This window comes from Anopheles funestus, chromosome 2RL (genome assembly GCF_943734845.2).
Source record: "Anopheles funestus chromosome 2RL, idAnoFuneDA-416_04, whole genome shotgun sequence".
NCBI classification, from domain to species: Eukaryota; Metazoa; Arthropoda; class Insecta; order Diptera; family Culicidae; genus Anopheles; species Anopheles funestus.
In genome coordinates this window covers 18557947-18573466 of record NC_064598.1, presented here as the reverse complement: position 1 = coordinate 18573466, position 15520 = coordinate 18557947, and the positions used below count along the sequence as shown (strand labels likewise).

The following is a 15520-nucleotide window of genomic DNA, read 5'->3' as shown; positions in this document are numbered from 1 at the left end:
GTGCCCCCGTATCCCCGTGGTACGTCTTCTCGCTTCCAAGCAAAAGCGGGATTTCGTTTGCCTCATATTTCTGCCCATGTTTTGTTGTTTATCCGTTGCGTATTTTTTTGTCTCTATAAAATTCTTCCCCCTTTTTGGTCCACCTTCACACACTTCTGATTCTAAGCTCACTAGTAGACGGGCGTCTCCTTTCGCATCCTTCTCGTGTCAAAAAGATTCGCAGAAAAAAAAGAGAAGACAGCAAAAACACCCCAAAAAAAATGCAACCTTTTCGGCGGAGAGGGTTGCTTTTTTTCCTCTTCTTCTTGTTTTATATTTTGTTTCACCACTTCCTTGGGTGGGTGGGTAGTTGGATGCGTACGTGTGCATTCATGCTTAGCCGAGACACAAAACAACAGCTTACGCGAGAATGGTCTGATTGAGAATGGTGGAAAGGGGTAGGAGAGTGAGGGAGATAGAGGGAGAGGGTAAAAAAGAATCCTTTCTTTGGAAAAGCGTTCGATGGGCGATGGGTTTGGTGTAAACGTCGTAATTTCACCTTTCTTTCGGTGACCCCACGCTAGGTTACGATGATTACAACGGTTCGGTGAGTTCACCTCGTTTACATAAAAAAAAAATATACGGGAGCAAGAAAGGATTTTGGCGGCAAAAGATGCACTAGTACGGTGCACTCGACACAGTACTACTTACCTCATTTAAGGGATGTTTTTTGTTATTTTAAAATCAATTTCTATTTAAAAGTATAAGAACTTTGATATAATTAGAAGTCGATTCCTGAAAAGTAATGTTTGTCAAAAAAACTGTTTTAGTACCCGTTTAGCAGTCGATAGTGTCAAACCAATGTTCATCAGCCGCTAATAACTGTCAAATGTCAAATTCGCATCAAATGCCATAAATGTCAAATGTGACAGAGTAATCGAAATAGCCTTACACAAAGTAAATCACCTGTTTCATCCTGGTACGATCAGCAGCAAAGATCACCGGAAGCAAAAGGATACGAATGCTGTTTGCGCAATTGCTCACCAACGACAGGCCACTTTTCATTTTGCGCCCATGCTTCAAATGGTGATAAGAAACCACCGGCTGTTGGCGGGAATTTAGATCAACGAACGGTTTCCCAAACGAAACACAAAACCATGCTGACGGAGAAGTAAAATAAAAACTCCATTCTCCTGCGTTACCTGCGTGACCTGTGTGGTGAAGGATTCGTTACAGGAGGCAACAAATCGTATGCCTGTGGGTCCTGGGGTTGTTATTTTTTACCTGTGCCAAGGATATGTGCGGGACGGTATAGTTGATGATCCTTTGCATGCCTTACACACCCTTAGAGGTCGATTGGTCGGTGGTCGTTCTGAGAGTTTCGATCCACCACCACCACCACCACCATACATCAGTGGGTCCTTTTTCCTTGGGCCACCAGGAAAAACGTGTTTATTTTCCAATCCGTACCTTTTTCCCTGTTTCACTGTGCACCAACTAGCTCGGTGCGGTCTCTTTTCGGTCTTACGTCTTCGATCCTTTCGATGGCAGTGTTCCCTGGCCCTGTCCCAAAAGAGGATTAGAAGCACAAACCCAGAGAAAGGTCCATCCGTTCGTGTACCGTCCTGTTTTGGGCCCAATTTTCCTATTTCCCTTTTTTATGTTTGCTTCCTTGTTGGTTGGAATGCTTGGTATGGTGGCGGTTCACCTTCTTTATCGTCGTCCTTTTTTTCGATGTTGTTACTCCTCCGTTGACAGCTCTCAATACTGCAACGAACCCTATCGCGAACGGAGCGTGTGTGCGTGTATATCCCGTTGTGCGGCACACAACAGACACATACACAAAGTAGGCTCCGTACGCGTTTCTTTCTGTTGTTTCGGTTCGCTCCACGCACACGCTCTATATCTCTCTCTCTCTCGTTTTTGTTTGTGAGCTGTGAGAGCGGTTCGGCTCTCAGCGCGAACAAAATCCGTAGAGGGTGCGCTTCCTGGAAGTTTCGAACGCGCTTCGGCAAGTTTTACCTCGCCGGCGTTCATACGATACGCACGTACATTTTACGCGCTTCGCACAAACGGACGGCGCGCGTAAATTTTCCTTGCGCTCGAAATTATCGTACGCGCGCTTTCAAATGGGTACGATCCGTACGCTGTAAAATCACCTCCGGTGCATTGTGTGTTTTGTGTATGCTTTGTGCCTGTGGAATGCAGTTTTTTTTGTGCCAGAAGAAGGAAAAGCAGTAGCAAAACAGTGTGAAACATTTGTGCGTTTGGTGGTTTGATAGTTTAAAACAAAAAAAAAATGTTTTTGGCAGCTTAAGAAGGTTGTGTTGTTTGTGAGCGGAAGAATTATTGTGGCTGGGCTCCAAGAAATATATATTGTAGTGTTTTATGTGCAGTGCAATTTTGTGCCGTCTCTAAACTTGCCCCGTAAATATAGCGGCAAAACATCACATGCTTTCCTTTCACGCGATTTGATGTGTGTGCGTGGTGTTCCGAAAACTTCTGAATGTGCAATTCAGGTGTGATTACTTCACTGCCGGTGCATTACTACTGTGGGTGCATCGTCAGCAGCTGGTCGCCGTGTTTGACGACGTGTGCAACTCTGTTATCCTGCGACGACGGCCAGCCCACCGGCGGAAACTGTCCATCGGCTCAATGTGCATCATAGAACATCCACTCGGCGGCGGTTATGCTGTAAGTGTGCCTTGATCTCGGTGTCCGCATTGTATACGCAAGTAAGGAAGTGCACTCTGGCGCGTGTGTGGGTGCGTGCATTTGCTGTTGATTGTGTTTGTGTAACGTTGCAAGCTGCACATCCTTACGCATTCGAATTGTAATTCGAGTGATCAAATGATTGTTTATCATGGTGATTGTTTTGTAATGCAATTTACTATGTGTGAGTTCATCTTTGGTGTACGAAAAGGAGGACTTTTTAATGCAATTTTGTAATTATTTATACTGCTTCCTAAGGGTCTTCTTTTGTTTTACCAAAAAGTGCAGCAAAAATGCATTAATGGTGCTTGGGTTTGCAAAATGTGTGCTACCGCTTTTCTAACACAGAAATGTGTATGCAAGCTGATAATATGTCGCAAGTAAAACGGTGACAAGCAAAAACGGTTGCGAGTTGAGAAATTGAGAACACACTGAACACCGCGCGTTTTAGAACAAGTTCATGTGGCAAAGAAAAGGATTAACGTGGAGGGCACATGTTGCGTTGTGTTGTGTTTTTTTTTGCTTAACCAAGCGAATGTTTTGATTGCAGTTTGAGTTCATTATCAAAACCACCAAGCAGTGAGCGCGTGCAACCTTTTTTTTGTATGAAACACACAACAAAAGCATTCCCTCTTTTGCCCCCCGTAACGTCTTTGGGTGCATTGTTTTTTTTGTTTTTGGTTCATTAAGACTTCAACTCACACTCCATTCCACGAAATCAGCCACCAACCAACCAACCCCCGATTTTGCTGCTAGACATTAGTGCGGGAGCCTTTTCGCTCGGGAGTTGCTATGTTCCGTAAGGATTGCTCCACGATCGTATTGGAGCAACAACAACAAAAAAAATAGGTAGATGAATGGTGAAGAGCGTGGTGAACAACAACGAAAAAAAGAAGCCTTCATCAAAAGTTAATTTCAACCCCTGAAGACGCAAACACAAACGGGTACGAACGAAGAAACGACCTCCGCAATATGCGATATGTTTGTTTCTCTTTCTGTTACCCTCTTACATAAATTCTCTCTTTCCTGCTCGCTCTCCGTCTGTGTTCGCTGTCTCTCTTTCTCTTTGTTTTTTCCGTTCGTTTTGTCTTGGGTTTATCCGCCCTACCTTTTACACGTTTCGTACCTTTTCACGGGTATTGCTTTTTGCGCTATTTTCCATTCCGTTTTCGTTTCTTGTGGTGCAGAAGGGCCAGCCGGGGTGGTGTGGATGAACTGTTACCATGAAGAAGGCAACGATCGTGCGATGGATCCCTTCGCTATTCATCCCCTTCTTCATTGAGAGGAAATTGGAGGAGAAGGGAAGCAGGGAGGGGGGGGGGGGGAGGCTTTTGATGGGAAAAGCGGGACATAAAGAAAAACAGCCTCCCTTTGCAACAACAACAACATCAACCAGCAACTAAAGCGAAAAAGAAACGATCATAGAAGAAAAGAAAAACGATGAGAAACAGAGAGAAAGAGATGATTTAGGAAGGTAAAGAGAAGGAGGAAAAAGAGGGGGGCGGGGGGATTTTGCCCTGAGTGTATGAGAAAATAAAGCTCGAGTAAAGAAAATAACAAAAAAAAAAAAATAAAACCCCGTTAACTATTTTTTCCCTCCCCGCGAAAGAGTTTAATAATCTTTCTCTGGTTTGCGCACTGTCAGGTTGCTATGGCAACGGTGTTAAGCACTGTTGATGCACCTTCACGTAAGGGGAGGAAGGATGGGGGGGTGGGCTGAAGGGTGCAACGAAAGGAATGGGAAAAAGGGTGGAGGCTTTATTTCCGTACGGCTCTCGTTTCTTCGCGTGCGCTTGATCGCGATCTCTCCTGCGATCGATCGATTCCGAAGCATCAACATTCGCCCCATTGTTGTTGTGTTGAAAAAAAAGAAAGGAGAAAGCGCAACCATCATCGCGAGAAGGGAACAAACATAGCAGATAGAGAGAGGGAGAGATGGACAGAGAGAATCTGTGCGATAGAAACTGGCTGTGATCGCCACTTCGCTGGACCTGTACGGAAACCGTTGGTTGCGTTTTGTCGTCATCAACCCAACCGTCACTGCCATGGTTCCAGTCACGTCAGGAACATCCCGTTCCCTGTTTCCTTCCAGCTAGCAAAGCCTCCCTAGCCCCCTTCCCTCTTGCCGCCATGTTGGACAGTAAGGAAGAAGGAGGAAGAAGGAAGAGAATCAAGAGGCGGATGGTCTTTTTATCCATTTTTAGACCCGCGTGCAAAGAAGGGCCGACCTACGACTGCGCAAGCCACAAATGTTCATTTTTGGGGATGATGCTTTGTTGTGCGCCGAAGCGATACACAACAAAAAATCCACACACACAAACACACATACACTAAATTCTCTCCTTCACACACAACCCCTGCGGGAGACGGGGGTGTATAGCCACAGACGGAAAGATAAAATTATCCCACCCGCGATCGCAATCGCGCATGTTCTTCCCAGCCAAGGTAAACACAGTATTGCGAGAAATATCCTCCATGTGCCAAAAATCGACGATCAGACGGTGAACAAGAAAATAGGGTACAAAAAGGGGAGGGAAACGAAACGGCGTTGGTAGTGGGGGTGGGTGGTGAAATGTTGTCTGGTTTTGGTGCAAAATGAGCGTCTTATTTCCCAGTATCATAATTTAAATTTTAGTACACATGAATGTACTAAGAGAAAAACATGTTTAAACATGTACTAAAAACCACTTTTCAACCTTCAACACTTTTATATATAGATTATAATATTGTATATAATCTTTTTAAAAACATATTTTTTCTCCTTTAGTTGGTGTGGAGCAAGGTTATGCTACTACCATTCAAATGTTCGTTGTTATAATAAGAAAGGGTGGGATTTTATTAAAAAAAAATACACACACACATATACACCTTTACAATCCCCAGACGGCCACACGCCACCCTCCACCAAAGATGAATGTAGTGTGGGAGGGTAGTAAGATCGTGGAAAGAATTTTGGCGACGCCATTCCTTCGCAGAGCAGTGAAAGAACTGGCTGATGACCTCGTGGCCGCCGACGTCGTCGTCGTCGTCGTCTTGATCGGAACACGCTTCTTTTGTCCGCGACCGAGCAACACGCAACGGTGAAGCTTGAAGCAAAAGGAAAAAATATATTTATATGTACACATACACACACACACACCGAAACCTAAACAGGTCACGCAACGGACCGACGCGCCCCGAACCGATGGAAAACAATCTGCGCTCGTGTGAAGAAACCGTTTTGAACAAAAAAAAACCCCCCCCGGCGTACTCCCCACAGTGGGAAGCGAGGTTTGGAGGGTTTTTTTTCATCAATGTTGTTTTATTTGGGGATTTCTTATGTAGGGCGTTACAATTTTCCGGACTTGAGGAAAAGAAAAAAAAATTTTTGAGTAAAAGAAAAAAAATAGTATCCTGACTCCTTACCACTATTACCCTTAATAAATAGGTCCTTTTTTAAGATGCACCTCTTCACACTTCCAAATGGAGTCCTTTTGGAGTCTTCACAATTAAACAGAGAGAAGAAAACAGCGTACGTCATCCAGCATGGACATGTGGAAAATGTTATGCTTTTTTTCTATTTTTAACAAAATATCCATTTTTTTGGTTTATATTTTTAGTACAGATATCGGAAGGGTATTTCTATTTTTTCCACAACATCACAGCTCTTGCTGTACAATCCTGCAAAAAAGCATTTCGTCGATGCCAAAACATGATGGCGTGCGTAAGATCGCGTGACTCTCGCAGTGCGATGGTGTGTGCCTGACAGACCGGATGGCTCTAGGTCCTAAGACTTGTACTTTGTACAATCGCATTGGGCATGGATGTCTAGGGGGTCTAGTTCCTCTAGTTGGCGGGAAGGTTAAAACTATTTTCCCTAAAAGCATTTCTAGCACTCCGGTGTTCTTAATGCTATTAGAAGGTAAAGCTTTTTGCGTGTGTTTGTGTGAGAGTGCGTGTGGCGCGATTGATCAAACGGGCACAAGAAAGTAGAACAGAACGGAGAGGGGGGGATGATTTGATTTTCTAAGCCAAAGCTTTTCCATTTTCTTTTCCTGCCCCGTATGTTGTTTTTGTGTTCAAATTTGGTTCGTAATTAAGACGGCCACCTTACTGTACGATACACATTTCGCAGATTTATACTAAATGTACTAAAATTGTACTAAACCCAAAAAAAAACTTAAACGAGAAGATAAGGCAGGATACTCAGAAATAGCAAACACCCGAATACGCGGGTTTTCCATCAATGAACTATAACAGGCGGACACATCTTTTGCACCTTCTTAAGATATGCGCTACCTGTTGACGATGCAAAAAGGGAGTCAATAAAAATAAATTGCCAATCGCTCAATTAGCGATATATATGACCCACGTCTGGCGCTCGTCTGGCAATGCATTGGTTTATGATACCGAGAGAAGCAGGACAATGTCGAAAAAAAAGGGGCAGATTATTGATGCGCATCATACCGGGAACATGAAGAATGGAACCCCGTGTTTCGGGGGTAGGCAGGCAAGAAGTGCCAAAAGAAAGTAGAATTTGTGGAAAGGAGGAAAACAGGAGTATCAGCCAAGTACCAGGTTCGAGCGCATCGAACATCAAAACCATATGATTTTTATGATCGTTTATCGTTTTTTTTTCTTTTTATTTGTTAATTTATGTGATTATTGCACGTTTAGTGGAGGCGCCGAAATTCGCCATTCATTCAACTTTTTCTTTTCTTCTCCTTTCGCTCTCCTTGTTTTGTTGGATTGTTGTGCGCACATTCATTCATAGAGTGAAAGACAATTGAGGTTTTTTCATTGATCGTTTCGATTGTGGGTGAAGAGTTTATGACCTTTGTGTGGGATGCTTTTCGTTTCGACCGGGCCAATTCGATTGATAATAAATTTGTCACTCTAACAGTAGAGGAATGCTCTGTTGCATCAGACTGGTATATTACGTGGAAATATCATACTAATAAACGTATTTTCTTTCTTTCTTTTCTTCCCTTCCTGCTGCAGCATTCAACACTGAAAATGGGTCAAGATACGGAAGCAACCACGGCCACGGCTGTCACCAGTATGCCCATCACCATTACCACTAGCACTAGCAACAGCACGACGCCGTGTGGCAACAAGCGCAAATATGAAGAAATTTCTACCAGCACCGTACCGGCGGCTTCGGTTGCGACCACCGACAGTGAAATGACGATCGTCGATGTGGTGCAACACGAATGTCCGGAAACGTTCCCGAACCGACCGGAACCGGAGTGTAGCGATGGTATTAAGGCATGCAAAAGTCCTCGGTACGACGATGACATGCAGCAGGAGAATGGTTCCGCGCCACACAAAGAAGTACAGTCGTCATCGGTGACGATTGTGCCGACGAAGGACGATGAAAGCGGTATAAGCATTAGTACAACTAGCGCCACGACGACGACGGTGGAAAGTAGCATAAGTAACGTTTGTAGTAGCACCAGCAGTAGTAGCAGCATTACGGTCAGTAGTCCCTTTATAACGGCGTCTCCGACGATCCTGAGTCCGACGGCACCGATTCTGCTGTCCGCCCCGTTACCGGCCGAACCGGAGGAGAATGCCATCGCGAAGCTGGAGGCCGTAGCCGTACCGGGCGAAACGGCCTGGAACTGTGAACCGATTGTGGACAGTATCAGCAAGCTGCAGGCTGTTGCAGTCCCGGGCGAAGCGTGGGGCAGTGCGTCCGATAGTACACGATCGACGTTGGCCACCACACTGCTAGTGGCGGACGATCTCGACGATGATGATGACGATTTCGAGGATGATTTCGATGATGACGAGACGATCCTGCCGGGATATTCGTCGATGCGCTATCCGTGTTCACCGAACCGGGGCACAACGGTAGCATCGATTGCTGGGGCAGGATATGCCAGTCCGGCCTACCCGAAACCGGGCTACTTCCCCGAACCGTACCAGAACTGTGCCCGTACGGGTGCGGCTAACAATGGTGCCCAACAGTACGCTAATCGGGGGTACGGTTGGGCCCAGCACGGTTACTACTCGCCGCCATACGAAGCACCGACATCGCAGCAAACGATCCGATGTGCGGAGAATGGCAAAAGTTACTTTGAGCTTGGTTCGGCTAACTACAGTAATGCGGCGGCCGCTGCTGGGATTGGTGCGGGTGGATCTCCCGGTCCGATGAATCCGGCCATACCGATGGGATCGGCTCAACAGCAACAGCAGCAGCAACAACAACAGCAACAGCCTGGTCCATTCGGCGGTCCTGGTGTTATGCCCGGTGCAAGGCCAGGCCATCATCTGAAGCGATGCTGTGACGGGCGCAACATGTCCTGCAGTAATAAGCAATGCTACAAAGAGCGTCGCCTGAAGATGATGAATCTGTCGATGTTTAAGCTCGCCCGTTTCCGGCAAGCTTCCGATCAGTCGCTTTATCGTTCGGTTTTGATATGCAACACGCTGAAATCGATCGAGCGGGAAATTGACAATGAAAACAAAGAGTTCAGTCAGCACCATCAACAGCAACAGCATTTCCAGCAACACCAGCAACATCATTACCATCTGCAGCAACAGCAGCAACAGCAGCAACAACAGCAACAGCAGCAGCATGCAGGCATGCATCATCAACTTTCACCGTTACAACCACCACCACCACCCCCACCACCTTCAACCACGGGTACATCCGGTTCGGATTATTTCGGCAATCGTATCGGTGCACCGAATCCCGCCAATCGGCAAACCGCGCCAGTTGGTGCTGCAGGAGGTGCAGCAGGATATGGTGATCCTTCCACGATCACGATGCAGCTGTCACCGTACGATCAGCAGCAGCAGCAGCAACAGCAACAACACTCGCAACAACACATGCTCCATCCTCTGCATCATCATCATCACCTACAGCATCATCATCATCATCCGCATCCTCAGTCTCAGCAGCATCAACAGCAGCAGGAACAACAACAAATGCAGCAACAGCAACAGTTGCAACAACAGCATCATCATCTTCATTTGCAGCAGCAACATCAGCTACATCCGTTGTCACCGCATCTGAACAGCAATGGGCATCCCCATCCACTGAAGGATCCACAATCGGGACGGGCAACTCCTTTCCCTGCGACAAACGGTGCGACAGCTAGCGCGGTTGTCGAAATTCCTGCAATCGGTAGTAATAATGGTAGCAGCAGTAGCAACAGCAGTAGTGGCAGCAGCAGCAGCAGCAGTGATGATAATTGCCCAACCACCACTAATAGCAGCAGCAATGGCAGCAACAGCAGTAGTAATAGCAGCAGCAGCAGCAGCAGTAGTACCAGTAGCGACATTAGCAGTAATAATAGCAGTACAAGCAGTAGTACTTCCAGTACCTACGAGCAGCTAGTTCACAGTCACCATCATCACCATCATCTTCACCAGCAGCAACAGCAGCAACAGCAACAGGATCAGCAGCAGATGCAAGCAATACACCACAGCAGTCAGCATCATCTGCACCATCATCATCTTGAGACGGATGCGAACGGGTTCACCGATGACGATTGTACACGTCCCATCAATTGGGGCTCGGTGCTGAGTTTATCCTCCCAGTCCGCACTGGATCCGCTGAATGGTAGCGATCTGTTCGTGACATCTCCGACCGGCCCAGTGCCGGTAGTGGTGGACGACGATACGTCTGCACCATCGTCCGCGAATGTAGTCGTCGTTGTGGATAGCTGTGATGAGAGCGGTACATTACCGTCCTCCCCAAATGTTGCCAGTGCCGTGCCATCGCAGGTGTCCGGTGAGGAGGGTGTACCCGGTGCGAGTACATCATCCGGGCCCGAAGCTGGGAGTGATATCGTCGGTGGGAGTAATTCTAATGGATCTGGACCGAATGGAACGATTGGTGGTGATACCGCATTAGCGCATGTTGATGGTACAGCTGAGGTTACGGGGAACAGTGGTAGCACTAGTAGTAGTCCCAGCAGCAACAACAACAGTAGCAGCAGCAACAGCAACAACAACAACAGCAGTAGTAGCAATAGTAGCAATAGCAACAGCTCTAGCACCATTGGCAACAGTACAAATGGCTCCTCGAACGGTGGCACTTCGCCGGGAGCGTGTGAAGTTGACAGTGACGTAGATATGGAAGTAGCGACCGGTAGCGGACCCGAAGGTGATGTCGTAGATGATCCGACCGTACCGGCCGCACCGTCGGCAACGGTGGCCGATGGAAGCGACGATCACGATCGTTCGATCTCTCCCAGCTCCACGACCACACTAACCTCGCTGACGACGCTTACCAGTAGTAATAGTAGCGCTCGGCCAGACACTAGCCATCTGACGACGCTGACCAGCAGTAGTGCGGCTTCATCTCCGCTGCTCTCATCCTGTGCCTCAGCCCTGCAACACTACAGCAGCTTGCAGCAGCAGCACCAGCAGCATCATCACCATCATCATCACCATCACCAGCATCATCCGCAGCAACAGCAGCAGCAACAGCAGCAACACCATCCGTTCCATCAGCACGGTATACACGGTAGTAGCGGTACGGGCAGTTCGAGCTGCTGGGAGTTTGCGTACCTGGACATGGATCTCGGCACGACCCACGAGCTGTACGATATGTTCCCGAGCTGCTACAAAATTACCTCGTTCAACACTGGCGACCATGTGGACGTGCTTGGGCTGAAGGGTCCAATGCTCGAGGGTCCTAGTAAGGTTGTGTGCGGTGACAATGAGATGGACTCGTTCACGACCCACATCATGGTTGGCAGTTAGTATTGAACGGGTGGTACCGTGCATCGGATGCGTGGATCCCGCCGCTAAACCGGTGACCGACCGATGGCTGTGTGCAATGTGCGTGCGTGCGTGCGTGCGCGTGCATGCAATGGTTCCTTATAGCTAGTGTGGGTGTATAGGTTTTATGGGGTGTGTAGGTATATGATGACGGCCACGCCGCTAGAGAATCAGATGGTCAGGCTGGATGCGCTAGCAATAATGTTGTAGGCTACATGCAGGATTTGAGTAAATGTAACGAGCGATCGTCTGCTGCCTATTGCTTATCTATTACTTTCGCTTTTTCCTATTGTTTCCTGTTTTGTTCCCTAATTATGAGATGGTGTCAAAGTCAAATTGGAAAACAGTATTTTTTGTGGTGTAAATGATTGTGCCATAGCCACACACCAAGTCCCTCCACAGCCAACTCACAAAACCCCCAATCAGCATCAAGTAACATTCGTATGTCTGTCAGTTCCTCTGCTATTTTACAATCCAATCGAAGATCATGTATTTTCTTTGTTTGTGAAGAATATCTGCATGTTTGTGGATATCTTTATTTTCCTTCCATTTTTCTAGTCCACTGTTTCTTTCTCAAATTGTTACCCGTTTTTTGGCTGGAACCATTTCCACTTTGGATTGGCATTACTAGATTGTGGCAAAGCTAGGACAAAACGTGCAAGACAAACATGTGTCAATTGGAGGTAGTGCGACGTAGTAATAGTAGTACACATGCTATTGTTTTATCACTACCAGACCAGAAACTTTTTGTTTTTTTTTGTTTGTTTTTATAAACGCTACTATTGCTACACCGATAAGGATGAATGCGTTTGATTTTATGGATATACATCTCTCCTCAGCACATACTACTACTACTACTACTACTACTACTCATCCCAACAATCGCTCGAACAGGAACTGAAATTTAAGTGAAAAGAAATTCAAAAGCATTAACAAAAGTGTTCGTTTTGGGCAGAACCGAATTCAAAATCGAAAACAATCGAAGTGATGTATTATAGGTGGAAAAGAAGAGCGAGATTATATCTATATATATATAGAATGTAGTGTAGTAGAATCCGCAAACGGAACAATTTATTAGTAAAACAGCAAGCAGCAGCAGTTTGAACATTTAATGTTGGTAGAAAGGAGTTTAAAATTGCAAACAAACCGTTGATCGTTCGTTCACTGTAATAACATTACACACGGGAAGGAAAACGGTACGCGATGTAAACGATGGCATCTTTTAGAACAAAATGTAATGTGTAATTTGTATGTGTTTGTGCGTGTAATTGAGTGTATAAGGGCGAAGGATGCTGCTTGCGTTTTAATGCTGAAGAAAAGCAGCAACAACAACAACAACAACAGTTCTTAGGTGGTGTATAATCTTCATAGTTCATAGAGTTCAAGTTCGAGTAAGCGAAAGAACAAAAAAGAGTAATTTATTGATCTATAAATATACATATATAGACCGTATATATATATATATACACACAACACTAACAGTTAAGCTGTAAATATAAGATTGTGTAGCGCAAAATGGCTAGGAGGTACAGCAGAAGGAAACAAATGAACAAGCATCCCTAGCATTTAAAAGCAGAAAACGAAGCAGCAAGCAAAGGAGAGAAAGAGAGAGACAGCGCTGCTACTAAGCACAAAACCACGATGGCAGTTGTTCGTCCGTAATCAACCGCACCCACCCGCGGCGCGTTTGATCGGACGTGATCTTAATCTAGCGAAAAAGAACAAAATTACAAACAAATGAAAACGGAAAAAATAACAAATGGCGCGAGTAATAAATCAGACAAATTACTGCAAAATATTTAAATCGAATCTGTGTTGCGTGTATATTAATTGGTTGCAAATACGTATCCGAAACATCATTTCAAATAGGGACTTAAGAAAAGGAAACTGGAATATCCTTCGTAGTGCGTAAAAGACAACAAAAACACGTGTATGCATATAAGTTCCAGTACTCACCGCTAGAGAGCGCTTGCAATGAAAGAACGAACGCCCTCTAGTGGAGATTTGGGAGCTTTGCTAAGCTTTTGAAATTAAGAGATAAAATGCTGAAGCATTAACATGACTCTCCCATTGTGGCTTGAATTAGGAAGCTGATTTACTGAATCGAACAGTATAATTTATTAAAAATGAATAAAATTAGGATTTCGGGTTATTTTACCTTTAAGGTGTTTGATTGAGTTAATTGCTAGATACATTGAAATAACTATATTTGGAATATTTAGACTGAAAGATCATTTTGAAACGATATCGAAACGTTTTTCTTCCAAAAGGATTTGTTTTGCCTGTCCAAGACCAAGTGACAAGACAGCTGTTTGTTCTATTCTATTTTGGCTCGCTGAATCTAATAAATAGACGAGTATCTCTAGTTATAATCATTAACAAAGGAAAATTTTAGGTTTCCATAATTCTATTCAACAAGGAGCATCATTTAAAACTTGTTGTATGTTTCTCAAACTCAACCGATTGGTAACATAATCGAACATGCTAACGTTCTGTTTGATTGCTTCTGATCGTTACATTCTTACACTACAACGGGTGGAAATCGTTTGTTTTAATCCTTTATTTACACCCAATTCAGTTCCATACGGTTGCTTCCTACACTATCCCGATTACAGGCCGGCCCGAGTGTTTAATTTTGACCGGACAAGAATTTAGACAGGAAGTCCGTCGGTTTCGGTTCCTGGCTCTCCTTCCAGTAGCGCATGATGTGTCCCTTCTGCTTCCAGATTTCAACCGACTCCTTCAGCTCCATCTGTCCCTTGATGACGAGCATATCAATCACACGAATATCGGTGACGCTCTTGTGCTTGAGGAACTCTTCACGCAGCTTTTCCCGGCACTGTTCGACCGACTTCGGGATATCGTAGTCCATCACTGAAACAAAACAACAGCATCGAGTTAAGACTCATGTATCATAAACCAAACAATAACAAACCCTTGGTGGGATCGATATCGTGGGCCAGGGTAGCATTCCTATGACATAACACCGCTTACCGATGTAGGGAATTTGGCGATACCATGCCTTGTACAGGTTGAGGACACGTTTGCGCGCTTCCTCCCGGTCGACGGACAGGATCGGCCGCACGGATTGCACCGTCCGGCGTACGGCTTCGCGGCTAGCCATGCTCGAGTTTAGGTAGAAATCTAAAAGGGACGATCGAAAAACTTGCAACTCGAGCAAAACGACAGAATCTGAACAAACGAATGTTGTGACAATTGTGTTGTTTTTTTTCTTTCCTTCTTTCTCCTCAGCTGTCATAACAGCTGTCAACGATGGGGCAGTGGTTGGCAAGCAGAACAGCGTGCGAACGAAAGTGTTCGTAGTAGCATTCCCTTTATTTATTTCGTTACTTAGAAATCATTGATAGTAATATCTAGTGAAGATCATTTTAAATTAAGTGAAGAATACGTAGAGGTTGTCTCCCAACTTGAAAAACTATCGTTTATGCAAAATATGCATCGTGTTGCAATTTTCAAATTTTTAGATTTTTTTTAATTTTTTATTCTTTTGTTTTATTTAAAACATTATTTGAGTGAAAAGAAACTTTTTTCAATCAATTGGCATTAAAATAAATCAATTTAATTTTTTTGCAAAATTACTCAAAAAAAGCTAAGGCTATAGCCTTGGGAAATTTTCAAATTATTAGAATTTTTTTATTTTTTTCTTATTTTTTGGTCTTTTTTGTATTTAAAGCATTATTTGAGTGAAAAGAAACGTATTTCAACCAATTGGCATTACAAAAAATCAATTTAATTTTTTTGCAAAATTATTGAAAAAAAACGTAAGGGGTAAGCCTTATGAAATTTTCAAATTTTTAGATTTTTTTTATTTTTGTCTTATTTTTTGGTCTTTTTTGTATTTAAAGCATTATTTGAGTGAAAAGAAACGTATTTCAACCAATTGGCATTAAAATAAATCAATTTAGTTTTTTTGCAAAATTATTGAAAAAAAACGTAAGCGGTAAGCCTTATGAAATTTTCAAGTTGAAAATTTTTTTAAATTTTTTTTCGGATTTTTTATTATTTTTTGTATTTAAAGCATTATTTGAGTGAAAAGAAACGTATTTCAACCAATTGGCATTAAAATAAATCAATTTAATTTTTTTGCAAA

General features: G+C 44.3%; 2 protein-coding genes across 5 annotated transcripts in view; one reads left to right on the top strand and one right to left on the bottom strand.

Annotated features, from left to right (window-relative positions):
• The window catches only part of LOC125762491 (putative uncharacterized protein DDB_G0291608), a 48673-nt gene extending 35455 nt beyond the window's left edge, over nt 1–13218 (top strand). For 2 of the 4 annotated variants that reach the window (XM_049424641.1, XM_049424644.1), the window contains exon 2: nt 7672–13218. In XM_049424641.1, coding sequence (XP_049280598.1) covers nt 7687–11391 — 3705 coding nt within the window. In that variant the 5' untranslated portion in view covers nt 7672–7686 and the 3' untranslated portion in view covers nt 11392–13218. Of the gene's footprint in view, nt 1–1917; nt 2674–2697; nt 3541–7671 lie in introns of those variants that run through there. The other 2 variants (XM_049424640.1, XM_049424642.1) reach the window with 2 other exon arrangements.
• A 735-nt stretch (nt 13219–13953) lies between these two features.
• LOC125762503 (NADH dehydrogenase [ubiquinone] 1 alpha subcomplex subunit 6) lies at nt 13954–14633 on the bottom strand. Its single transcript, XM_049424662.1, has 2 exons — nt 14404–14633; nt 13954–14283 (listed from the first exon to the last, which is right to left on the bottom strand). Exons 1-2 carry the CDS (start codon nt 14531–14533, stop codon nt 14039–14041), a joined length of 375 nt encoding a protein of 124 aa, XP_049280619.1. The 5' UTR covers nt 14534–14633; the 3' UTR covers nt 13954–14038.
• Nucleotides 14634–15520: the final 887 nt, after the last annotated feature.

Bases quoted from the DNA above. Each gene is read 5' to 3' on its own strand.
- LOC125762503 (XM_049424662.1), bottom strand. From the start codon at position 14,533: ATGGCTAGCCGCGAAGCCGTACGCCGGACGGTGCAATCCGTGCGGCCG. The intron at 14,284-14,403 runs GTAAGCGGTGTT...GTTTTGTTTCAG, and splicing joins TCGCCAAATTCCCTACATCG to TGATGGACTACGATATCCCG.